This window comes from Lethenteron reissneri, unplaced genomic scaffold (assembly GCF_015708825.2).
Source record: "Lethenteron reissneri isolate LAM-NWPU_2019-01 unplaced genomic scaffold, ASM1570882v1 scaffold_1639, whole genome shotgun sequence".
In the NCBI taxonomy this organism is placed as follows: Eukaryota; Metazoa; Chordata; class Hyperoartia; order Petromyzontiformes; family Petromyzontidae; genus Lethenteron; species Lethenteron reissneri.
The window spans coordinates 2,500,177-2,526,586 of NW_026891376.1; the positions used below are offsets into that span (position 1 = coordinate 2,500,177).

At 42.7% G+C, this 26,410-nt stretch overlaps 1 protein-coding gene across 1 annotated transcript in view; it reads left to right on the forward strand.

The window, feature by feature from the left end:
* The window catches only part of PI15 (peptidase inhibitor 15), a 46,730-nt gene that overhangs the window by 4,998 nt on the left and 15,322 nt on the right, over positions 1-26,410 (forward strand). The window contains exons 2-4 of the mRNA XM_061547147.1: positions 7,163-7,281; positions 11,372-11,504; positions 12,510-12,625. Of these exons, the coding sequence (XP_061403131.1) occupies positions 7,163-7,281; positions 11,372-11,504; positions 12,510-12,625 (368 nt within the window). The remainder of the gene's footprint in view (positions 1-7,162; positions 7,282-11,371; positions 11,505-12,509; positions 12,626-26,410) is intronic.

Consider the following 26,410-nt stretch of genomic DNA (forward strand, 5'->3'; position numbering starts at 1 on the left):
CGGGTCTCTTTGTGAGTCTACGGGTCTCTGTGTGAGTCTACGGGTCTCTGTGTGAGTTTATTGGTCTCTGTGTGAGTCTACGGGTCTCTGTGTGAGTTTATGGGTCTCTGTGTGAGTCTACGGGTCTCTTTGTGAGTCTACGGGTCTCTGTGTGAGTTTATGGGTCTCTGTGTGAGTCTATGGGTCTCTGTGTGAGTCTATGGGTCTCTGTGTGAATCTATGGGTCTCTGTGTGAGTCCATGGTTCTCTGTGTGATTCTATGAGTCTCTACGTGAGTTAATGCATCTCTGTAATGAGTCTACGGGTCTCTGTGTGAGTTTATGGGTCTCTGTGATGAGTCTACGGGTCTCTGTGTGAGTCTACGGGTCTCTTTGTGAGTCTATGGGTCTCTGTGTGAGTCTACGGGTCTCTGTGTGAGTCTACGGGTCTCTTTGTGAGTCTACGGGTCTCTGTGTGAGTCTACGGGTCTCTGTGTGAGTTTATGGGTCTCTGTGTGAGTCTACGGGTCTCTTTGTGAGTCTATGCGACAAACTTGGCAGCGCGCTCCTGAACATGGGAGCCTTTAGTCTCTGCGAGCCCTTCCCCTGGCAAAACAAGCGTGTCCATAAATACACCAATTGGACACCAATGTTAGGACGTAAGGGGTGAGTACACGTGGCAGAGCGGAACGGAAGAGTTTCCGTTCCTGGATAGTGTCGCTTAAGAACCGGCTCCGGTTTGGCAGCGGAGGTCTCACTCCGAATCAATCGCGGCGTTTTCTTTGTATCGTTTTTATTATTAAGCGCTTTCATTTAACTCACTCTGTCTGTTGTTGTATCCACAACTCTGTCTGTTGTCGCATCCTCAAATCTCAATTTTAGCCCACTTCCCAATGTGGCATCGACTGCAAACTTGGTATACGTGTGTCATACTATCGTTAAAAATGAAAAATGAAATATTTTTAAGCAAATCTTTAATACACGTTATGTTTCGGCTTGGGTCTAAATGTCCACGTTCCACTGACGTTGGCTGAAAATCACCACGGCACCTCACGATGTGGCAAGCCTCGGGGCAATTTCCTGGAGTCGTGGAGTTCTGCCACTACTAGTACCGTACATTTCATGAAAGCGTGTTTTTAAAAAAAATATTTTTTATTACATTTTATTCTTTTAAAATTTAATTTTTCGTTTTTTTTTCAATTTATTATTTTACATTTTTATTTTTTCAAGAATGTGAATTCTTGCACTCACGAAAGTTTGAAGTCAAAAATTTCAAACCCCAACAGTCCGCGTTCGAGGCTACACGGGGAACCGTTGTGTTCGTGGCGGTGAGCAGCACATTGCCACCCTCCCACCCTCCCCCCAATGTGGTTGTGTCGCTTGAGCAACGCGCGGTGACTCAGCACTCTGAGGGCCACCACCCAACTCGGGCACCGGCCGGGGTTCGCAATGACCGTGTCAGAGACACTGACATCAGTGTTTCTCACTTGCTGGGTGGGTCTCTGTGTGTGTGTGTGTCACTCTGTGTGTGTGTGTCACTTTGTGTGTGTGTGTCACTCTGTGTGTGTGTGTCACTCTCTCTGTGTGTGTGTCACTCTGTGTGTGTGTGTCACTCTGTGTGTGTGTGTCACTCTGTGTGTGTGTGTCACTCTCTGTGTGTGTGTCACTCTCTGTGTGTGTGTCACTCTCTGTGTGTGTGTCACTCTGTGTGTGTGTCACTCTGTGTGTGTGTGTCACTCTGTGTGTGTGTGTCACTATCTCTGTGTGTGTGTCACTCTCTGTGTGTGTGTCACTCTGTGTGTGTGTCACTCTGTGTGTGTGTGTCACTCTGTGTGTGTGTCACTCTCTGTGTGTGTGTCACTCTCTGTGTGTGTGTCACTCTCTGTGTGTGTGTCACTCTCTGTGTGTGTCACTCTGTGTGTGTGTCACTCTGTGTGTGTGTGTCACTTTCTGTGTGTGTGTCACTCTCTGTGTGTGTGTGTCACTCTCTGTGTGTGTGTGTCACTCTGTGTGTGTGTGTCACTCTCTGTGTCAGGAGGTTCCTAGTGACCGTGTCAGATACACTAACATCAGTGTATCTCACTTTTTGGGTGTGCCCCATGGCTCTGTGTGTGTCTCTCTCTCTCTGTGTCAAGAGGCTCATAGTGGCCGTGTCAGATACACTAACATCAGTGTTTCTCACTTGCTGGGTGTGCCCCATGGCTCTGTGTGTGTGTCTCTCTGTGTGTGTTTCTCTCTCTGTGTCAAGAGGCTCATAGTGGCCTTGTCATAGACACTAACATCAGTGTTTCTCACTTGCTGGGTGTGCCCCATGACTCTGTGTGTGTGTGTCACTCTGTGTGTGTTTCTCTCTCTGTGTCAAGAGGCTCATAGTGGCCTTGTCATAGACACTAACATCAGTGTTTCTCACTTGCTGGGTGTGCCCCATGGGTCTGTGTGTGTGTGTCACTCTCTGTGTGTGTCACTCTCTGTGTGTGTGTGTCACTCTCTGTGTGTGTCACTCTCTGTGTGTGTCACTCTGTGTGTGTGTCACTCTGTGTGTGTCACTCTGTGTGTGTCACTCTGTGTGTCTCTCTCTCTCTGTGTGTGTCACTCTCTGTGTGTGTCTCTCTCTGTGTGTCTCTCTCTCTGTGTCAAGAGGCTCATAGTGGCCTTGTCATAGACACTAACATCAGTGTGTCTCACTTGCTGGGTGTGGCCCCATGACACTGTGTGTCACTCTGTGTGTGTGTGTGTCACTCTGCGTGTGTGTGTCACACTCTGTGTGTGTCTCTCTCTGTGTCAAGAGGCTCATAGTGGCCTTGTCATAGACACTAACATCAGTGTTTCTCACTTGCTGGGTGTGCCCCATGGGTCTGTGTGTGTGTCACTCTGTGTGTGTGTGTCACTGTGTGTGTGTGTGTCACTCTGTGTGTGTCTCTCTCTCTGTCAAGAGGTCCATAGTGACCGTGTCAGAGACACTAAAAGCAGTGTTTCTCACTTGCTGGGTGTGGCCATGGGTCTGTGTGTGTGTCACTCTGTGTGTGTGTCACTCTGTGTGTGTGTCACTCTGTGTGTGTGTCACTCTGTGTGTGTCTCTCTCTCTCTGTCAAGAGGTCCATAGTGACCGTGTCAGAGACACTAAAAGCAGTGTTCTCACTTGCTGGGTGTGGCCATGGGTCTGTGTGTTCATGGTGGTGTAGCGGGTAGCGCTACGAACCTGGCGACCCGAGTTCGATTCCCGCTCACGGCAACACCGGTGACGATTCTCTGAACCGGTCATGGGCCTCCCCCTAGGTCGACTCAGCGTCAAATGAGTACCTGATGTGGTGTGTAAACATCGCCACTGGGGAAACAAAGGCGGCCGGACGTGGTGCTGGCCACCCACCCACTTCGTGTGCCGTGCCGGCCTTCATCGGTGCTAACCAACAGCACTTGCCCCAACAGTCTGCGCAGGCTATGCGGGGGATCTTTGTCTTTGTCTCTCTCAGGAGGTTCGTAATGGCTGTGTCAGAGACGTTGAGCTAGTGTAGTGACATAAGAGGGGAGGGGCTACTGGGGGCTCTGGGATCCTAGGCAAATAAGCCCCTTGGCGCCAGGCGCTAGGATCCCAGGAACCCCAGACACTTAAGCCCCTTGGCGCTAGGCGCTAGGATCCCAGGCACCCCAGACACTTAAGCCCCTTGGCGCCAGGCGCTAGGATCCCAGGCACCCCAGACACTTAAGCCCCTTGGCACCAGGCGCTGGGATCCCAGGCACCCCAGACACTTAAGCCCCTTGGCGCCAGGCGCTAGGATTCCAGGCACCCCAGACACTTAAGCCCCTTGGCACCAGGCGCTGGGATCCCAGGCACCCCAGACACTTAAGCCCCTTGGCGCCACCAACAGGGGGGCTGTGTGTGCTCTGTGGGATACCTGGGGGCGCACACAACCCCACCCCTCGTTGGGGACGAGGCATAAAAGGGCAGCTCCCTGGCCGATCGGGGCCAGTCACAGCTCAAGACCCAAGACCCGCCACAGTAGGACCCTGGACCCCCTCGTCCCGCTTGTCCTCGTAAGGGCCGGGACGCTGTGCGGGCCAGTGGTGGGACTCTGGGACTCCCGGCTCTACGTCCTTGTGAGGGCGAGTTCCGAGGAAGCCAGAGTCCAGACCCGCACCATGGCTGGGTCGGGGCAGGTAGCCTCCCCTAGGGTAGTTGTAGCCGGAGGACCCCAGAGCGTAGCCAGAGTAGTGTATCTAGGCTGTGTACCTAGGCTGTGTACCTAGGCTGTGTCGCTAGGCTGTGTATCTAGGCTGTGTACCTAGGCTGTGTACCTAGGCTGTGTATATAGGCTGTGTACCTAGTCTGTGTACCTAGGCTGTGTACATAGGCTGTGTACCTAGGCTGTGTACCTAGGCTGTGTACCTAGGCTGTGTATATAGGCTGTGTACCTAGGCTGTGTACCTAGGCTGTGTACCTAGGCTGTCTACCTAGGCTGTGTACCTCGGCTGTGTACCTAGGCTGTGTACCTAGGCTGTGTACCTAGGCTGTGTACCTAGGCTGTGTACCTAGGCTGTGTATCTAGGCTGTGTACCTAGGCTGTGTGCCTAGGCTGTGTACCTAGGCTGTGTACCTCGGCTGTGTACCTAGGCTGTGTACCTAGGCTGTGTACCTAGGCTGTGTACCTCGGCTGTGTACCTAGGCTGTGTACCTAGGCTGTGTATCTAGGCTTTGTATCTAGGCTGTGTACCTAGGCTGTGTACCTAGGCTGTGTCGCTAGGCTGTGTATCTAGGCTGTGTACCTAGGCTGTGTACCTAGGCTGTGTATATAGGCTGTGTACCTAGGCTGTGTACCTAGGCTGTGTACCTAGGCTGTCTACCTAGGCTGTGTATCTAGGCTGTGTACCTAGGCTGTGTACCTAGGCTGTAACAGAGTATCAGGACTGTTGGAGTGTTGTATTGTAATAAAGAAGTTACCTCTACAAGTGTCTCCGAAACCCATTACACTAGCACCACTTGAATGGCTATGATCTTCCAAGTCCATTGATGTTCATCGCACTCTGATGGCCATTGCACATGAGAACCTGGTTTTAACCGCAACTCAGTCTGCGTGAGTCTATGGGTCTCTGTGTGAGTCTATGGGTCTCTGTGTGAGTCTACGGGTCTCTGTATGATTATATAGGTCTCTGTGTGAGTCTATGGGTCTCTGTGAGTCTGTGGGTCTCTGTGTGAGTCTATGGGTCTCTGCGTGAGTCTATGGGTCTCTGTGTGAGTCTATGGGTCTCTGTGTGAGTCTACGGGTCTCTGTATGATTATATGGGTCTCTGTGTGAGTCTATAGGTCTCTGTGAGTCTGTGGGTCTCTGTGTGAGTCTACGGGTCTCTGTGTGAGTCTATGGGTCTCTGTGTAAGTCTCCAGGTCTCTGTATGAGTCTACAGGTCTCTGTACGAGTCTATGATTCTCTGCGTGAGTCTACGGGTCTCTGTGTGAGTCTACATGTGCACGTATGTTGAATCTCTTTCGCACCGTACCTAGCCAACCGCGCTAATCAGAGGTGCGGCGGAAGGAGGACAAAATGTTCATCACGCTGGAGGCACGGACGCCGTACAGCAAGTGCGATAGATCAGCAGACCCTGCGAATGCCATCTCAGCGCGCGGCAATAGCGCTCAGCAGAGGTCGCACACGGGTTTTGATTCCTTACCCGTACCCGTACCCGGCCACAGCAGGGCCGCAAACGGGTACCCGTACCCGGCCGTACCCATACCCTACCCGTACCCGGCCGGGTATGGGTAGAGTACGGGTACGGGTACCTGATTGCGACCTCTGGGATGAAGCCACGTTGCAGGCGCGGGTGGGTTGATTCTAGGAACTTGAATTGTGAGAAGAGACAAGACGTTGGGAAATGAGTGACAAACGGCGACTCACCAGTGACTCACGACCTACCCGGCTACCCGTACCCGGCCGCACCAGGGTCACAAACGGGTACCCGTACCCGGCTGGGTAGCCGGGTATCGGGTAGGGTACGGGTATCGGGTACCCGGTTGCGACCTATGCCCTGCTCCCATCCCGTATCCTGTCACCTCGTCTGCCACCAGGGCAGCATTACAGCTCATGCTGGTGCTGCCCTCTGGGACGAAATGTCCTGCGACTGGGTGGTTAACGGGCCCCGGTCCTGAGACAATACCCTAGGACTGGATGGTGAATGGGACCTAGATAATCCGTATGGGTTGACAGGTATGTCTTCTGATCTCTAACTGCTCAGCGCTCCCAGGTCTATAAGGCTGCGCTCTTTTGGTGATCATGGAATGCCTTGCCACTTGAAATCAGACGATTGGAGTCTGTAGATATATTTAAAAGTCAGCTTTGACAACCCCATATTTACCATTGGAACCTCATTTGCCAGTAAAAAATATGGTAATTGTTTTTTTACCCTTCTATCTGGCAACAAAACTGACACCCTTTTTGGCGTCATCTGGTCCAACACCATGTTAGACTAGGCTCTAAGGAAAGCTGTCTCGGGTGTGGACCAATGAACTTCAATGACAGTGCATACATTATCAGAGTAATGTGTTTTGTTTGCATTATGACTGCAGGTATTGTGGTCTATGCAAACATGACTCCTTGTAAAAAGGGTGTCAGTTTTGTTGCCAGATAGAAGGGTAAAAAAACAATTATCATATTTTTTACTGGCAAATGAGGTTCCAATGGTGTAAATGCTTACCCCGAGCTCTCATACTCTGATGGTGCATTGTCTTTGAGTTGTGCGCCTTTTGGCGTCATCTGATCAAACCCATGTGAGACTAGGCTCTAAGGAAAGCTGTCTCGGGTGTGGACCAATCCACTTCAAGGACAGTGCATACATTATCAGAGTAATGTGTTTTGTTTGCATTATGACTGCAGGTATTGTGGTCTATGCAAACATGACTCCTTGTAAAAAGGGTGTCAGCTTTGTTGCCAGATAGAAGGGTAAAAAACCAATTATCAACCCCATATCTTTGAAGTGGCCTTTTCTCTTTAGTTTGCTCCATTGCCCTGCTGGTTCTGTTTTTAGTTTCCTGCTTTTCCCACATCGCGCATAGGGGTAGATGAAATTGCTGCAGATTCCAGGGTCCACTGGGCATGCATGGAAAGTGTAGGCCAGGCACAGGTTAGTATTTACAATTGCTCTCATTGAAATCCGAGCATCTCTCTCTGTCCCTCTGTGTGTCTGTCCCCGTGGGTTAGGTTTGGGATGAGGGATTGGCCAAGATGGCTGCCGATTGGGCTGGTCAGTGCGTCTGGGAGCACGGCCCAAGTCGCCTCATGGATTACGTCGGACAAAACCTGGGCGTCTACTGGGGCAGGTGAGACACGCCGGGAGGACCCACATGCACGCACTGCTGGCAAGCGGGTCATCGGCAAGTCCACTCCCGTATTGCATCAGCTCCATCTCCTCTCTAGGCCATGCCGTGCCCGTTTAGCCCTCTCTATCCGGCCAAACATAAGTTGGCTGGGCATGCGGGGGGATACGTGACCCAGCTAACGCAGCCTCGTCGCTTGCCTGAGGAGCTCACGGGTGATGGGGACTATGTCCAGATCTTTCAAGGATCTGTGAGCTCCTCGCACGATCCACCCTGGGTAAACCCAGAAAGATGTGAAATATGTTCAACAGACATACATACATACTTAGATAGACTCACACAGAGACCCATAGACTCACACAGACCCAGTGACTTACACAGAGACCCGTAGACTCGCACAGAGACACATACACTCACACAGAGACACATAGACTCACACAGAGACACATAGACTCACACAGACACCCATAGACTCACACAGAGACCCATAGACTCACACAGAGACCCATAGACTCACACAGAGACCCATAGACTAACACAGAGACCCGTAGACTCACACAGAGACACATACACTCACACAGAGACACATAGACTCACACAGATACCCATAGACTCACACAGAGACCCATAGACTCACACAGAGACCCATATACTCACACCGAGACCCATAGATTAACACAGAGACCCGTAGACTCACACAGAGACCCGTAGACTCACACAGAGACCCATAGACTCACACAGGGACCCATAGACTCACACAGAGACCCATAGACTCACACAGAGACCCATAGACTCACACAGATACCCATAGACTCACACAGAGACCCATAGACTCACACAGATACCCATAGACTCACACAGAGACCCATAGACTCACACAGATACCCATAGACTCACACAGAGACCCATAGACTCACACAGATACCCATAGACTCACACAGAGACCCATAGACTCACACAGTGACCCATAGACTCACACAGAGACCCATAGACTCACACAGAGACCCATAGACTCACACAGAGACCCATAGACTCACACAGAGACCCATAGACCCAGGGTGGATCGTAGACAGGCGAGTCTGAATGTTTGAAACCGGCGCAGATGTTCCTTCAAGAGGGGTTCAGGGGTCATGTTTCACAAGCATAGAAAAGGGAGGGGCATGACCGTGGCCATGAAGACCCGGAGCTTCGAATGAAGCAACAGGTAGCTTCCACGGAGTGTTTCGCAGCTGATACAAATATAATGTATTTAAACTGATTAGGGGAGTCGAGGGGAAGTGAATGTCCAATGCTGCAGAAAACCCAAAAAGGTCATTTTTGTTTTGGTGGGGCACATGGTAAGCGACACGATTCATGTTTGGCAGTCTCCAATTCTTTCTCAACGTGAGCAGCAATTACCAGACCATCAGCGTACATTACATGGTTTGACAAATAAGGAGCCATCCCTTGACCACACCTAGGCATCTTACCAGCCCCCCCTCACCCCAAACCCCCTTCCCCATTGTATCTGTACCAGATGCAAAAGATGTGAAAGATCTTCAAACATACATACTTAGACTCACACAGAGACCCATAGACTCACCTATAGACTCACATAGAGACCCATAGCCTCACACAGAGACCCATAGACTCACACAGACCCAATGACTTACACAGAGACCTATAGACTCACATAGAGACCCATAGACTCACACAGACCCAATGACTTACACAGAGACCTATAGACTCACATAGAGACCCATAGACTCATACAGAGACCCATAGACTCACACAGAGACCTGTAGACTCACACAAAGACCCATAGACTCACACAGAGACCCATAGACTCCCACATATACCCATAGACTCACACAGAGACCCATAGACTCACACAGAGACCCATAGACTCACACAGAGACCCATAGAATCACACAGACCCAATGACTCACACAGAGACCCATAGACTCACACAGAGACCCATAGACTCACACAGACCCAATGACTTACACAGAGACCCATAGACTCACACAAAGACCCATAGACTCACACAGACCCAATGACTTACACAGAGACCCATAGACTCACACAGAGACCCATAGACTCACACAGACCCAATGACTTACACAGAGACCCATAGACTCACACAGAGACCCATAGAATCACACAGACCCAATGACTTACACAGAGACACATAGACTCACACAGAGACCCATAGACGCACATAGAGATCCATAGACTCACACAGAGACACATAGACTCACACAGAGACCCATAGACTCACACAGACCCATAGATTCACGCATAGACTCATAGACTCATCACAGAGACCCACAGACTCACACAGAGACCCATAGACTCACACAGAGACCCACAGACTCACACAGAGACATATAGACTCACGCAGAGACCCATAGTTTGTTGTCGTTCCCCCACACCTCCGATTAACACGGTTGGCTACATATGGGGCAAAATATGTTCAACAGACAAACATTTAATGGGACCTTCTTTGCCAAAATATGAGAATATGTTTTCCTCTTTGTTTTGGCAACAAAACAGGTGTTGAGATTTCGATTTAAAGCTTTCGTGACTGCAGGGATTCATCTTCTTGGTTCTTTCGGTAAAGTCACGTAGAAGGGAAATAATAAAATAATAACAATAGAACATAGTTTAGCTGGAGGTATATTATATTTTTTGCGACGTAGAATTATAATGTATGACTTACTGTTAGTAGCTCAGCTTATTGGAGAGTGTATTTAGTATACTGCCATTGGTAAAAGAGATGTCTCATAGTCTTCTTGGTTCTTTCGGTAAAGTGACGTGGAAGGGAAGTAATAAACTAATAAAAATAAAACATAATAAAATAATTCTCACGACGTTTCGGCCACAACGCAAACAGCCGTCCTCAGGTGAAAACCAGGTCTGTCGAGGCGACAGCGTCTGAATGAAACAGCACACGTGCTTGGAGCGTATATTTAAGCTGGGTTGGAAGGGGGGGAAAGGGCGCCTTGACAAAAGAATTTGCATATCAAGAGGAATTCAGCATATGCATGGGAAATGCAGATATGGGATTAGTACTACTTATGCCCGTGCATTATGCAGGATTATCAGCATCAAAGGGAGGGGATATGGGAAATGCAGATATGGGATTAGTACTACTTATGCCCGTGCATTATGCAGGATTATCAGCATCAAAGGGAGGGGATATGGGAAATGCAGGTGTGTGATTAGTGCTACTTATGCCCGTGCATTATGCAGGATTAGCAGCATCAAAGGGAGGGGATATGGGAAATGCAGGTATGTGATTAGTACTACCTATGCCCGTGCATTATGCAGGATTAGCAGCATCAAAGGGAGGGGATATGGGAAATGCAGGTGTGTGATTAGTACTACTTATGCCCGTGCATTATGCAGGATTATCAGCATCAAAGAGAGGGGATATGGGAAATGCAGGTATGTGATTAGGACTACCTATGCCCGTGCATTATGCAGGATTAGCAGCATCAAAGGGAGGGGATATGGGAAATGCAGGTATGTGATTAGTACTACCTATGCCCGTGCATTATGCAGGATTAGCAGCATCAAAGGGAGGGGATATGGGAAATGCAGCTATGTGATTAGTACTAATTATGCCCGTGCATTATGCAGGATTATCAGCATCAAAGAGAGGGGAAATGGGAAATGCAGCTATGTGATTAGTACTAATTATGCCCGTGCATTATGCAGGATTAGCAGCATCAAAGGGAGGGGATATGGGAAATGCAGCTATGTGATTAGTACTAATTATGCCCGTGCATTATGCAGGATTATCAGCATCAAAGAGAGGGGAAATGGGAAATGCAGGTATGTGATTAGGACTACCTATGCCCGTGCATTATGCAGGATTAGAAGCATCAAGGGAAGGGGATATGGGAAATGCAGGTGTGTGATTAGTGCTACTTATGCCCGTGCATTATGCAGGATTAGCAGCATCAAGGGGAGGGGATAGGGGAAATGCAGGTATGTGATTAGTACTACTTATGCCCGTGCATTATGCAGGATTAGCAGCATCAAGGGTGAGGGGATAGGACAAATGCATAGTGATGGTGAAGTTGATTGTGACGTTGTTGTTGTTCAGGCCCCGCCCTCTGACGTACCACGTGCAGAGTTGGTACGACGAGGTGGCCTGGTACTCGTATCCAGGATCGGGGGACTGCGACCCGTCCTGTCCCTTGCACTGCAAAGGGCCCGTGTGCACCCACTACACGCAGGTACCTGTACCACCACCACCACCAGCTCTTACAACCTACCCCCCCCTGTTGCCACGCTCCGAGTTGGTACATTCCGGCACTGCCAACTCTCACCCCTCCCCACCCTCCCACACCACGTGGTACATTCTGGAACTACCCACCCTCCCCCCACCCAGAGTGGTACAGTACAAACTACCCACCCCCCCACCCTCCCCACCCAGAGTGGTACAGTACAAACTACCCACCCCCCCACCCTCCCCACCCAGAGTGGTACAGTACAAACTACCCACCCCCCCACCCTCCCCACCCAGAGTGGTACAGTACAAACTACCCCCCCCCCACCCTCCCCACCCGCGAGCCACCTCTGTGGTGACCCCATTTGTGACCTCTGCGGTGACACCGTGCGTGACCTCTGAACTCCCGTGTCGCCCCCTCTACCGCCCCCCTACCTACCCACCTCCCCCCACCTCCCCACCTCCCCCCCACCTACCCCCCTACTTACCCCCACCTCCCCCCCACCTCCCCCCACCTCCCCCTACCTCCCCCCCACTTCCCCCCCTACCTCCCCCCCACCTCCCCCCACCTCCCCCCTACCCCCCCCCCCACCTACCTCCCCCCCATCCCCATACCCCCCTACCTACCTACCTCCCCCCCACCTCCACTACCTCCCCCTACCACCCCCCCTACCTCCCCTACCCCCCCCCCTACCTCCCCCCTACCTACCCCCACCTCCCCCCCCACCTCCACTACCTCCCCCTACCACCCCCCCACCTCCCCCCCCACCTCCACTACCTCCCCCTACCACCCCCCCACCTCCCCCCCACCTCCACTACCTCCCCCTACCACCCCCCCCTACCTCCCCTACCCCCCCCCCCTACCTCCCCCCCTACCTACCCCCACCTCCCCCCCCACCTCCACTACCTCCCCCTACCACCCCCCCACCTCCCCCCCACCTCCCCCTTACCTCCCCCTTACCTCCCCCTACCCACCCCACCCCCCCATGTCTCCCCTCTCCGAACCCTGCAGCTGGTGTGGGCCACCACGAACCGCATTGGCTGCGCGGTGCAGTTCTGCTACAACATGAACGTGTGGGGCAACACGTGGGAGAAGGCGCTCTACCTCGTGTGCAACTACTCGCCCAAGTGAGTCTGACGTTCATAGAGAAGTGTCAATGATGTTCATAGAGAAGTGTTAATGTTCATATACAAATTTTCATGTTCATAGATACTGTAAGTGTTAATCTCCATAGATAAGTGTTAATGTTCAAAGAGAAGTGTCAATGATGTTCATAGAGAAGTGTCAATGATGTTGATAGTGAAGTGTCAATGATGTTGATAGTGAAGTGTCAATGATGTTCATAGAGAAGTGTCAATGATGTTGATAGTGAAGTGTCAATGTTGTTGATAGAGAAGTGTCAATGTTGTTGATAGTGAAGTGTCAATGTTGTTGATAGTGAAGTGTCAATGTTGTTGATAGTGAAGTGTCAATGTTGTTCATAGAGAAGTGTCAATGATGTTGATAGTGAAGTGTCAATGATGTTCATAGAGAAGTGTCAATGATGTTGATAGTGAAGTGTCAATGATGTTGATAGTGAAGTGTCAATGATGTTCATAGAGAAGTGTCAATGATGTTGATAGTGAAGTGTCAATGTTGTTCATAGAGAAGTGTCAATGTTGTTGATAGTGAAGTGTCAATGTTGTTGATAGTGAAGTGTCAATGTTGTTGATAGTGAAGTGTCAATGTTGTTCATAGAGAAGTGTCAATGATGTTGATAGTGAAGTGTCAATGTTGTTGATAGTGAAGTGTTAATGATGTTGATAGTGAAGTGTCAATGTTGTTGATAGAGAAGTGTCAATGATGTTGATAGTGAAGTGTCAATGTTGTTGATAGTGAAGTGTCAATGTTGTTGATAGTGAAGTGTCAATGTTGTTGATAGTGAAGTGTCAATGTTGTTGATAGTGAAGTGTCAATGATGTTGATAGTGAAGTGTCAATGTTGTTCATAGAGAAGTGTCAATGTTGTTGATAGTGAAGTGTCAATGTTGTTGATAGTGAAGTGTCAATGTTGTTGATAGTGAAGTGTCAATGTTGTTGATAGTGAAGTGTCAATGATGTTGATAGTGAAGTGTCAATGTTGTTCATAGAGAAGTGTCAATGTTGTTGATAGTGAAGTGTCAATGTTGTTGATAGTGAAGTGTCAATGTTGTTCATAGAGAAGTGTCAATGTTGTTGATAGTGAAGTGTCAATGTTGTTCATAGAGAAGTGTCAATGATGTTGATAGTGAAGTGTCAATGTTGTTGATAGAGAAGTGTCAATGATGTTGATAGTGAAGTGTCAATGTTGTTGATAGTGAAGTGTCAATGATGTTGATAGAGAAGTGTCAATGTTGTTGATAGTGAAGTGTCAATGATGTTGATAGTGAAGTGTCAATGATGTTGATAGAGAAGTGTCAATGATGTTGATAGTGAAGTGTCAATGTTGTTGATAGTGAAGTGTCAATGATGTTGATAGTGAAGTGTCAATGTTGTTGATAGTGAAGTGTCAATGTTGTTGATAGTGAAGTGTCAATGATGTTGATAGAGAAGTGTCAATGATGTTGATAGTGAAGTGTCAATGTTGTTGATAGTGAAGTGTCAATGATGTTGATAGTGAAGTGTCAATGATGTTGATAGAGAAGTGTCAATGATGTTGATAGTGAAGTGTCAATGTTGTTGATAGTGAAGTGTCAATGATGTTGATAGTGAAGTGTCAATGTTGTTGATAGTGAAGTGTCAATGATGTTGATAGAGAAGTGTCAATGATGTTGATAGTGAAGTGTCAATGTTGTTGATAGTGAAGTGTCAATGATGTTGATAGTGAAGTGTCAATGTTGTTGATAGTGAAGTGTCAATGTTGTTCATAGAGAAGTGTCAATGTTGTTGATAGAGAAGTGTCAATGATGTTGATAGTGAAGTGTCAATGATGTTGATAGTGAAGTGTCAATGATGTTGATAGTGAAGTGTCAATGTTGTTCATAGAGAAGTGTCAATGATGTTGATAGTGAAGTGTCAATGTTGTTGATAGAGAAGTGTCAATGATGTTCATAGAGAAGTGTCAATGATGTTGATAGTGAAGTGTCAATGTTGTTGATAGTGAAGTGTCAATGATGTTGATAGTGAAGTGTCAATGATGTTCATAGAGAAGTGTCAATGTTGTTGATAGTGAAGTGTCAATGTTGTTGATAGTGAAGTGTCAATGATGTTGATAGTGAAGTGTCAATGATGTTGATAGTGAAGTGTCAATGTTGTTCATAGAGAAGTGTCAATGATGTTGATAGTGAAGTGTCAATGTTGTTGATAGAGAAGTGTCAATGATGTTCATAGAGAAGTGTCAATGTTGTTGATAGTGAAGTGTCAATGTTGTTGATAGTGAAGTGTCAATGATGTTGATAGTGAAGTGTCAATGATGTTGATAGTGAAGTGTCAATGTTGTTGATAGTGAAGTGTCAATGTTGTTCATAGAGAAGTGTCAATGTTGTTGATAGAGAAGTGTCAATGATGTTGATAGTGAAGTGTCAATGATGTTGATAGTGAAGTGTCAATGATGTTGATAGTGAAGTGTCAATGTTGTTCATAGAGAAGTGTCAATGATGTTGATAGTGAAGTGTCAATGTTGTTGATAGAGAAGTGTCAATGATGTTCATAGAGAAGTGTCAATGATGTTGATAGTGAAGTGTCAATGTTGTTCATAGAGAAGTGTCAATGTTGTTCATAGAGAAGTGTCAATGTTGTTGATAGTGAAGTGTCAATGTTGTTCATAGAGAAGTGTCAATGTTGTTGATAGTGAAGTGTCAATGATGTTCATAGAGAAGTGTCAATGATGTTGATAGTGAAGTGTCAATGTTGTTCATAGAGAAGTGTCAATGTTGTTGATAGTGAAGTGTCAATGTTGTTCATAGTGAAGTGTCAATGTTGTTGATAGTGAAGTGTCAATGTTGTTGATAGTGAAGTGTCAATGTTGTTGATAGTGAAGTGTCAATGTTGTTCATAGTGAAGTGTCAATGTTGTTGATAGTGAAGTGTCAATGTTGTTGATAGTGAAGTGTCAATGTTGTTGATAGTGAAGTGTCAATGATGTTGATAGTGAAGTGTCAATGATGTTGATAGTGAAGTGTCAATGTTGTTGATAGTGAAGTGTCAATGTTGTTCATAGAGAAGTGTCAATGTTGTTCATAGAGAAGTGTCAATGATGTTGATAGTGAAGTGTCAATGTTGTTCATAGAGAAGTGTCAATGTTGTTCATAGAGAAGTGTCAATGATGTTGATAGTGAAGTGTCAATGATGTTGATAGTGAAGTGTCAATGATGTTGATAGTGAAGTGTCAATGTTGTTGATAGTGAAGTGTCAATGATGTTGATAGTGAAGTGTCAATGTTGTTGATAGAGAAGTGTCAATGATGTTGATAGTGAAGTGTCAATGATGTTGATAGAGAAGTGTCAATGATGTTGATAGTGAAGTGTCAATGTTGTTGATAGTGAAGTGTCAATGATGTTGATAGTGAAGTGTCAATGATGTTGATAGAGAAGTGTCAATGATGTTGATAGAGAAGTGTCAATGATGTTGATAGAGAAGTGTCAATGATGTTGATAGAGAAGTGTCAATGATGTTGATAGTGAAGTGTCAATGATGTTGATAGAGAAGTGTCAATGATGTTGATAGTGAAGTGTCAATGATGTTGATAGAGAAGTGTCAATGATGTTGATAGTGAAGTGTCAATGATGTTCATAGAGAAGTGTCAATGATGTTGATAGAGAAGTGTCAATGATGTTGATAGTGAAGTGTCAATGATGTTGATAGTGAAGTGTCAATGATGTTGATAGTGAAGTGTCAATGATGTTCATAGAGAAGTGTCAATGATGTTGATAGAGAAGTGTCAATGATGTTGATAGAGAAGTGTCAATGATGTTGATAGAGAAGTGTCAACGATGTTGATAGTGAAGTGTCAATGATGTTCATAGAGAAGTGTCAATGATGTTGATAGTGAAGTGTCAATGATGTTGATAGAGAAGTGTCAATGATGTTGATAGTGAAGTGTCAATGATGTTGATAGTGAAGTGTCAATGATGTTCATAGAGAAGTGTCAATGATGTTGATAGTGAAGTGTCAATGATGTTGATAGAGAAGTGTCAATGATGTTGATAGTGAAGTGTCAATGATGTTGATAGTGAAGTGTCAATGATGTTGATAGTGAAGTGTCAATGATGTTGATAGTGAAGTGTCAATGATGTTGATAGTGAAGTGTCAATGATGTTGATAGTGAAGTGTCAATGATGTTGATAGAGAAGTGTTAATGTTGTTGATAGTGAAGTGTCAATGTTGTTGATAGTGAAGTGTCAATGTTGTTGATAGTGAAGTGTCAATGATGTTGATAGAGAAGTGTCAATGATGTTGATAGAGAAGTGTCAATGATGTTGATAGAGAAGTGTCAATGTTGTTGATAGTGAAGTGTCAATGTTGTTGATAGTGAAGTGTCAATGTTGTTGATAGTGAAGTGTCAATGATGTTGATAGAGAAGTGTCAATGTTGTTGATAGTGAAGTGTCAATGATGTTGATAGAGAAGTGTCAATGATGTTGATAGTGAAGTGTCAATGATGTTGATAGAGAAGTGTCAATGATGTTGATAGAGAAGTGTCAATGATGTTGATAGAGAAGTGTCAATGATGTTGATAGTGAAGTGTCAATGATGTTGATAGTGAAGTGTCAATGATGTTGATAGTGAAGTGTCAATGATGTTGATAGAGAAGTGTCAATGATGTTGATAGTGAAGTGTCAATGATGTTGATAGTGAAGTGTCAATGATGTTCATAGAGAAGTGTCAATGATGTTGATAGTGAAGTGTCAATGATGTTGATAGTGAAGTGTCAATGATGTTCATAGAGAAGTGTCAATGATGTTGATAGTGAAGTGTCAATGATGTTGATAGAGAAGTGTCAATGATGTTGATAGTGAAGTGTCAATGATGTTGATAGTGAAGTGTCAATGATGTTGATAGTGAAGTGTCAATGATGTTGATAGAGAAGTGTCAATGATGTTGATAGAGAAGTGTCAATGTTGTTGATAGAGAAGTGTCAATGTTGTTGATAGTGAAGTGTCAATGTTGTTGATAGTGAAGTGTCAATGTTGTTGATAGAGAAGTGTCAATGTTGTTGATAGAGAAGTGTCAATGATGTTGATAGAGAAGTGTCAATGTTGTTGATAGTGAAGTGTCAATGTTGTTGATAGAGAAGTGTCAATGTTGTTGATAGTGAAGTGTCAATGTTGTTGATAGTGAAGTGTCAATGTTGTTGATAGAGAAGTGTCAATGTTGTTGATAGAGAAGTGTCAATGATGTTGATAGAGAAGTGTCAATGTTGTTGATAGTGAAGTGTCAATGTTGTTGATAGAGAAGTGTCAATGTTGTTGATAGTGAAGTGTCAATGTTGTTGATAGAGAAGTGTCAATGATGTTGATAGTGAAGTGTCAATGATGTTGATAGAGAAGTGTCAATGATGTTGATAGAGAAGTGTCAATGTTGTTGATAGAGAAGTGTCAATGTTGTTGATAGTGAAGTGTCAATGATGTTGATAGAGAAGTGTCAATGTTGTTGATAGTGAAGTGTCAATGTTGTTGATAGTGAAGTGTCAATGTTGTTGATAGTGAAGTGTCAATGTTGTTGATAGTGAAGTGTCAATGATGTTGATAGAGAAGTGTCAATGTTGTTGATAGTGAAGTGTCAATGTTGTTGATAGAGAAGTGTCAATGATGTTGATAGTGAAGTGTCAATGTTGTTGATAGTGAAGTGTCAATGTTGTTGATAGAGAAGTGTCAATGATGTTGATAGTGAAGTGTCAATGTTGTTGATAGTGAAGTGTCAATGATGTTGATAGTGAAGTGTCAATGTTGTTGATAGTGAAGTGTCAATGTTGTTGATAGTGAAGTGTCAATGATGTTGATAGTGAAGTGTCAATGTTGTTGATAGTGAAGTGTCAATGTTGTTGATAGAGAAGTGTCAATGATGTTGATAGAGAAGTGTCAATGTTGTTGATAGTGAAGTGTCAATGATGTTCATAGAGAAGTGTCAATGATGTTGATAGTGAAGTGTCAATGATGTTCATAGTGAAGTGTCAATGATGTTGATAGTGAAGTGTCAATGTTGTTCATAGAGAAGTGTCAATGATGTTGATAGAGAAGTGTCAATGATGTTGATAGTGAAGTGTCAATGATGTTGATAGAGAAGTGTCAATGATGTTGATAGTGAAGTGTCAATGTTGTTGATAGAGAAGTGTCAATGATGTTGATAGTGAAGTGTCAATGATGTTGATAGAGAAGTGTCAATGATGTTGATAGTGAAGTGTCAATGATGTTGATAGAGAAGTGTCAATGTTGTTGATAGAGAAGTGTCAATGATGTTGATAGTGAAGTGTCAATGATGTTGATAGTGAAGTGTCAATGATGTTGATAGTGAAGTGTCAATGATGTTGATAGAGAAGTGTCAATGATGTTGATAGTGAAGTGTCAATGATGTTGATAGTGAAGTGTCAATGTTGTTCATAGAGAAGTGTTAATGATGTTGATAGTGAAGTGTCAATGATGTTGATAGAGAAGTGTCAATGATGTTGATAGTGAAGTGTCAATGATGTTGATAGTGAAGTGTCAATGATGTTGATAGAGAAGTGTCAATGATGTTGATAGAGAAGTGTCAATGTTGTTGATAGTGAAGTGTCAATGTTGTTGATAGTGAAGTGTTAATGTTGTTGATAGAGAAGTGTCAATGATGTTGATAGAGAAGTGTTAATGTTGTTGATAGTGAAGTGTCAATGTTGTTGATAGTGAAGTGTTAATGTTGTTGATAGAGAAGTGTCAATGATGTTCATAGAGAAGTGTCAATGATGTTGATAGAGAAGTGTCAATGATGTTCATAGAGAAGTGTCAATGATGTTGATAGAGAAGTGTTAATGTTGTTGATAGTGAAGTGTCAATGTTGTTGATAGTGAAGTGTCAATGATGTTCATAGAGAAGTGTCAATGATGTTCATAGAGAAGTGTCAATGTTGTTGATAGTGAAGTGTCAATGATGTTGATAGTGAAGTGTCAATGATGTTGATAGTGAAGTGTCAATGATGTTGATAGTGAAGTGTCAATGTTGTTGATAGTGAAGTGTCAATGTTGTTGATAGTGAAGTGTCAATGATGTTGATAGTGAAGTGTCAATGATGTTCATAGAGAAGTGTCAATGATGTTGATAGAGAAGTGTCAATGATGTTCATAGAGAAGTGTCAATGATGTTGATAGAGAAGTGTTAATGTTGTTGATAGTGAAGTGTCAATGTTGTTGATAGTGAAGTGTCAATGATGTTCATAGAGAAGTGTCAATGATGTTCATAGAGAAGTGTCAATGTTGTTGATAGTGAAGTGTCAATGATGTTGATAGTGAAGTGTCAATGATGTTGATAGTGAAGTGTCAATGATGTTGATAGTGAAGTGTCAATGTTGTTGATAGTGAAGTGTCAATGTTGTTGATAGTGAAGTGTCAATGATGTTGATAGTGAAGTGTCAATGATGTTGATAGTGAAGTGTCAATGATGTTGATAGTGAAGTGTCAATGTTGTTGATAGTGAAGTGTCAATGTTGTTGATAGTGAAGTGTCAATGATGTTGATAGTGAAGTGTCAATGATGTTGATAGTGAAGTGTCAATGATGTTCATAGAGAAGTGTCAATGATGTTGATAGTGAAGTGTCAATGTTGTTGATAGTGAAGTGTCAATGTTGTTGATAGTGAAGTGTCAATGATGTTGATAGTGAAGTGTCAATGTTGTTGATAGTGAAGTGTCAATGATGTTGATAGAGAAGTGTCAATGTTGTTGATAGTGAAGTGTCAATGTTGTTGATAGTGAAGTGTCAATGTTGTTGATAGTGAAGTGTCAATGTTGTTGATAGTGAAGTGTCAATGATGTTGATAGAGAAGTGTCAATGATGTTGATAGAGAAGTGTCAATGTTGTTGATAGTGAAGTGTCAATGTTGTTGATAGTGAAGTGTCAATGATGTTGATAGAGAAGTGTCAATGATGTTGATAGAGAAGTGTCAATGTTGTTGATAGTGAAGTGTCAATGTTGTTGATAGTGAAGTGTCAATGTTGTTGATAGTGAAGTGTCAATGTTGTTGATAGTGAAGTGTCAATGTTGTTGATAGTGAAGTGTCAATGTTGTTGATAGTGAAGTGTCAATGATGTTGATAGTGAAGTGTCAATGATGTTGATAGTGAAGTGTCAATGATGTTCATAGAGAAGTGTCAATGATGTTGATAGTGAAGTGTCAATGTTGTTGATAGTGAAGTGTCAATGTTGTTGATAGTGAAGTGTCAATGATGTTGATAGAGAAGTGTCAATGTTGTTGATAGTGAAGTGTCAATGTTGTTGATAGTGAAGTGTCAATGATGTTGATAGAGAAGTGTCAATGTTGTTGATAGTGAAGTGTCAATGTTGTTGATAGAGAAGTGTCAATGATGTTGATAGTGAAGTGTCAATGTTGTTGATAGTGAAGTGTCAATGATGTTGATAGAGAAGTGTCAATGATGTTGATAGTGAAGTGTCAATGATGTTGATAGTGAAGTGTCAATGTTGTTGATAGAGAAGTGTCAATGATGTTCATAGAGAAGTGTCAATGTTGTTGATAGTGAAGTGTCAATGTTGTTGATAGAGAAGTGTCAATGATGTTGATAGTGAAGTGTCAATGATGTTGATAGAGAAGTGTCAATGATGTTGATAGTGAAGTGTCAATGATGTTGATAGTGAAGTGTCAATGTTGTTGATAGAGAAGTGTCAATGTTGTTGATAGTGAAGTGTCAATGTTGTTGATAGTGAAGTGTCAATGATGTTGATAGTGAAGTGTCAATGTTGTTGATAGAGAAGTGTCAATGATGTTGATAGTGAAGTGTCAATGATGTTGATAGTGAAGTGTCAATGATGTTGATAGAGAAGTGTCAATGATGTTGATAGAGAAGTGTCAATGATGTTGATAGAGAAGTGTCAATGTTGTTGATAGTGAAGTGTCAATGATGTTGATAGTGAAGTGTCGATGATGTTGATAGAGAAGTGTCAATGATGTTGATAGTGAAGTGTCAATGTTGTTGATAGAGAAGTGTCAATGTTGTTGATAGTGAAGTGTCAATGATGTTGATAGTGAAGTGTCAATGTTGTTGATAGTGAAGTGTCAATGTTGTTGATAGTGAAGTGTCAATGATGTTGATAGAGAAGTGTCAATGATGTTGATAGTGAAGTGTCAATGATGTTGATAGAGAAGTGTCAATGTTGTTGATAGTGAAGTGTCAATGATGTTGATAGTGAAGTGTCGATGATGTTGATAGAGAAGTGTCAATGTTGTTGATAGTGAAGTGTCAATGATGTTGATAGTGAAGTGTCAATGATGTTGATAGTGAAGTGTCGATGATGTTGATAGAGAAGTGTCAATGATGTTGATAGTGAAGTGTCCAATGATGTTGATAGTGAAGTGTCGATGATGTTGATAGAGAAGTGTCAATGTTGTTGATAGTGAAGTGTCAATGATGTTGATAGTGAAGTGTCAATGTTGTTGATAGTGAAGTGTCAATGATGTTGATAGAGAAGTGTCAATGTTGTTGATAGTGAAGTGTCGATGATGTTGATAGAGAAGTGTCAATGTTGTTGATAGAGAAGTGTCAATGATGTTGATAGTGAAGTGTCAATGATGTTGATAGTGAAGTGTCAATGATGTTGATAGTGAAGTGTCAATGATGTTGATAGAGAAGTGTCAATGATGTTGATAGTGAAGTGTCAATGATGTTGATAGTGAAGTGTCAATGATGTTGATAGTGAAGTGTCGATGATGTTGATAGAGAAGTGTCAATGTTGTTGATAGTGAAGTGTCAATGATGTTGATAGTGAAGTGTCAATGATGTTGATAGAGAAGTGTCAATGATGTTGATAGTGAAGTGTCAATGATGTTGATAGTGAAGTGTCAATGATGTTGATAGAGAAGTGTCAATGATGTTGATAGTGAAGTGTCAATGATGTTCATAGAGAAGTGTCAATGATGTTGATAGTGAAGTGTCAATGATGTTGATAGTGAAGTGTCAATGTTGTTCATAGAGAAGTGTCAATGATGTTCATAGAGAAGTGTCAATGATGTTGATAGAGAAGTGTCAATGATGTTGATAGAGAAGTGTCAATGATGTTGATAGTGAAGTGTCAATGATGTTGATAGTGAAGTGTCAATGATGTTGATAGTGAAGTGTCAATGATGTTGATAGAGAAGTGTCAATGATGTTGATAGTGAAGTGTCAATGATGTTGATAGAGAAGTGTCAATGATGTTGATAGAGAAGTGTCAATGATGTTGATAGTGAAGTGTCAATGATGTTGATAGTGAAGTGTCAATGATGTTGATAGTGAAGTGTCAATGATGTTGATAGAGAAGTGTCAATGATGTTGATAGTGAAGTGTCAATGATGTTGATAGAGAAGTGTCAATGATGTTGATAGTGAAGTGTCAATGATGTTCATAGAGAAGTGTCAATGATGTTGATAGTGAAGTGTCAATGATGTTGATAGTGAAGTGTCAATGATGTTGATAGAGAAGTGTCAATGATGTTGATAGTGAAGTGTCAATGATGTTGATAGTGAAGTGTCAATGATGTTGATAGTGAAGTGTCAATGATGTTGATAGAGAAGTGTCAATGATGTTGATAGTGAAGTGTCAATGATGTTGATAGTGAAGTGTCAATGATGTTGATAGTGAAGTGTCAATGTTGTTGATAGTGAAGTGTCAATGATGTTGATAGTGAAGTGTCAATGATGTTGATAGTGAAGTGTCAATGATGTTGATAGAGAAGTGTCAATGATGTTGATAGTGAAGTGTCAATGATGTGATAGTGAAGTGTCAATGTTGTTGATAGTGAAGTGTCAATGATGTTGATAGTGAAGTGTCAATGATGTTGATAGTGAAGTGTCAATGTTGTTGATAGTGAAGTGTCAATGATGTTGATAGAGAAGTGTCAATGATGTTGATAGTGAAGTGTCAATGATGTTGATAGTGAAGTGTTAATGATGTTGATAGAGAAGTGTCAATGATGTTGATAGTGAAGTGTCAATGATGTTGATAGTGAAGTGTCAATGATGTTGATAGTGAAGTGTCAATGTGTTGATAGTGAAGTGTCAATGATGTTGATAGTGAAGTGTCAATGATGTTGATAGTGAAGTGTCAATGATGTTGATAGTGAAGTGTCAATGATGTTGATAGAGAAGTGTCAATGTTGTTGATAGTGAAGTGTCAATGTTGTTGATAGTGAAGTGTTAATGATGTTGATAGTGAAGTGTCAATGTTGTTGATAGTGAAGTGTCAATGTTGTTGATAGTGAAGTGTCAATGATGTTGATAGTGAAGTGTCAATGATGTTGATAGTGAAGTGTCAATGATGTTGATAGTGAAGTGTCAATGATGTTGATAGAGAAGTGTCAATGATGTTGATAGAGAAGTGTCAATGATGTTGATAGAGAAGTGTCAATGATGTTGATAGTGAAGTGTCAATGATGTTGATAGTGAAGTGTCAATGATGTTGATAGTGAAGTGTCAATGATGTTGATAGTGAAGTGTCAATGATGTTGATAGTGAAGTGTCAATGATGTTGATAGTGAAGTGTCAATGATGTTCATAGTGAAGTGTCAATGATGTTGATAGAGAAGTGTCAATGATGTTGATAGTGAAGTGTCAATGATGTTGATAGAGAAGTGTCAATGTTGTTGATAGTGAAGTGTCAATGATGTTGATAGAGAAGTGTCAATGATGTTGATAGTGAAGTGTCAATGATGTTGATAGTGAAGTGGCAATGATGTTGATAGTGAAGTGTCAATGATGTTGATAGAGAAGTGTCAATGATGTTGATAGAGAAGTGTCAATGATGTTGATAGTGAAGTGTCAATGATGTTGATAGAGAAGTGTCAATGATGTTGATAGTGAAGTGTCAATGTTGTTGATAGTGAAGTGTCAATGATGTTGATAGTGAAGTGTCAATGATGTTCATAGAGAAGTGTCAATGATGTTGATAGTGAAGTGTCAATGATGTTGATAGTGAAGTGTCAATGATGTTGATAGTGAAGTGTCAATGATGTTGATAGTGAAGTGTCAATGATGTTGATAGTGAAGTGTCAATGATGTTCATAGAGAAGTGTCAATGATGTTGATAGAGAAGTGTCAATGATGTTGATAGAGAAGTGTCAATGATGTTGATAGTGAAGTGTCAATGATGTTGATAGTGAAGTGTCAATGATGTTGATAGTGAAGTGTCAATGTTGTTGATAGAGAAGTGTCAATGATGTTGATAGTGAAGTGTCAATGTTGTTGATAGTGAAGTGTCAATGATGTTGATAGAGAAGTGTCAATGATGTTGATAGTGAAGTGTCAATGTTGTTGATAGAGAAGTGTCAATGATGTTGATAGTGAAGTGTCAATGATGTTGATAGAGAAGTGTCAATGATGTTGATAGTGAAGTGTCAATGTTGTTGATAGAGAAGTGTCAATGATGTTGATAGTGAAGTGTCAATGATGTTGATAGTGAAGTGTCAATGATGTTGATAGTGAAGTGTCAATGATGTTGATAGTGAAGTGTCAATGATGTTGATAGTGAAGTGTCAATGATGTTGATAGTGAAGTGTCAATGATGTTGATAGTGAAGTGTCAATGATGTTGATAGAGAAGTGTCAATGATGTTGATAGTGAAGTGTCAATGATGTTGATAGTGAAGTGTCAATGTTGTTGATAGAGAAGTGTCAATGATGTTGATAGTGAAGTGTCAATGATGTTGATAGAGAAGTGTCAATGATGTTGATAGAGAAGTGTCAATGATGTTGATAGTGAAGTGTCAATGATGTTGATAGTGAAGTGTCAATGATGTTGATAGTGAAGTGTCAATGATGTTGATAGTGAAGTGTCAATGTTGTTGATAGTGAAGTGTCAATGATGTTGATAGTGAAGTGTCAATGATGTTGATAGAGAAGTGTCAATGATGTTGATAGTGAAGTGTCAATGATGTTGATAGTGAAGTGTCAATGATGTGATAGTGAAGTGCAATGATGTGATAGTGAAGTGTCAATGATGTTGATAGTGAAGTGTCAATGTTGTTGATAGAGAAGTGTCAATGATGTTGATAGTGAAGTGTCAATGATGTTGATAGTGAAGTGTCAATGATGTTGATAGTGAAGTGTCAATGATGTTGATAGAGAAGTGTCAATGATGTTCATAGTGAAGTGTCAATGATGTTGATAGAGAAGTGTCAATGATGTTCATAGTGAAGTGTCAATGTTGTTGATAGTGAAGTGTCAATGTTGTTCATAGTGAAGTGTCAATGATGTTGATAGTGAAGTGTCAATGATGTTGATAGTGAAGTGTCAATGATGTTGATAGTGAAGTGTCAATGATGTTGATAGAGAAGTGTCAATGATGTTGATAGTGAAGTGTCAATGATGTTGATAGAGAAGTGTCGATGTTGTTGATAGAGAAGTGTCAATGATGTTGATAGAGAAGTGTCAATGATGTTGATAGAGAAGTGTCAATGATGTTCATAGTGAAGTGTCAATGATGTTGATAGTGAAGTGTCAATGATGTTGATAGTGAAGTGTCAATGATGTTGATAGTGAAGTGTCAATGTTGTTGATAGTGAAGTGTCAATGTTGTTGATAGTGAAGTGTCAATGTTGTTGATAGTGAAGTGTCAATGTTGTTGATAGTGAAGTGTCAATGATGTTGATAGTGAAGTGTCAATGATGTTGATAGTGAAGTGTCAATGATGTTGATAGTGAAGTGTCAATGATGTTCATAGTGAAGTGTCAATGATGTTGATAGTGAAGTGTCAATGTTGTTGATAGTGAAGTGTCAATGATGTTGATAG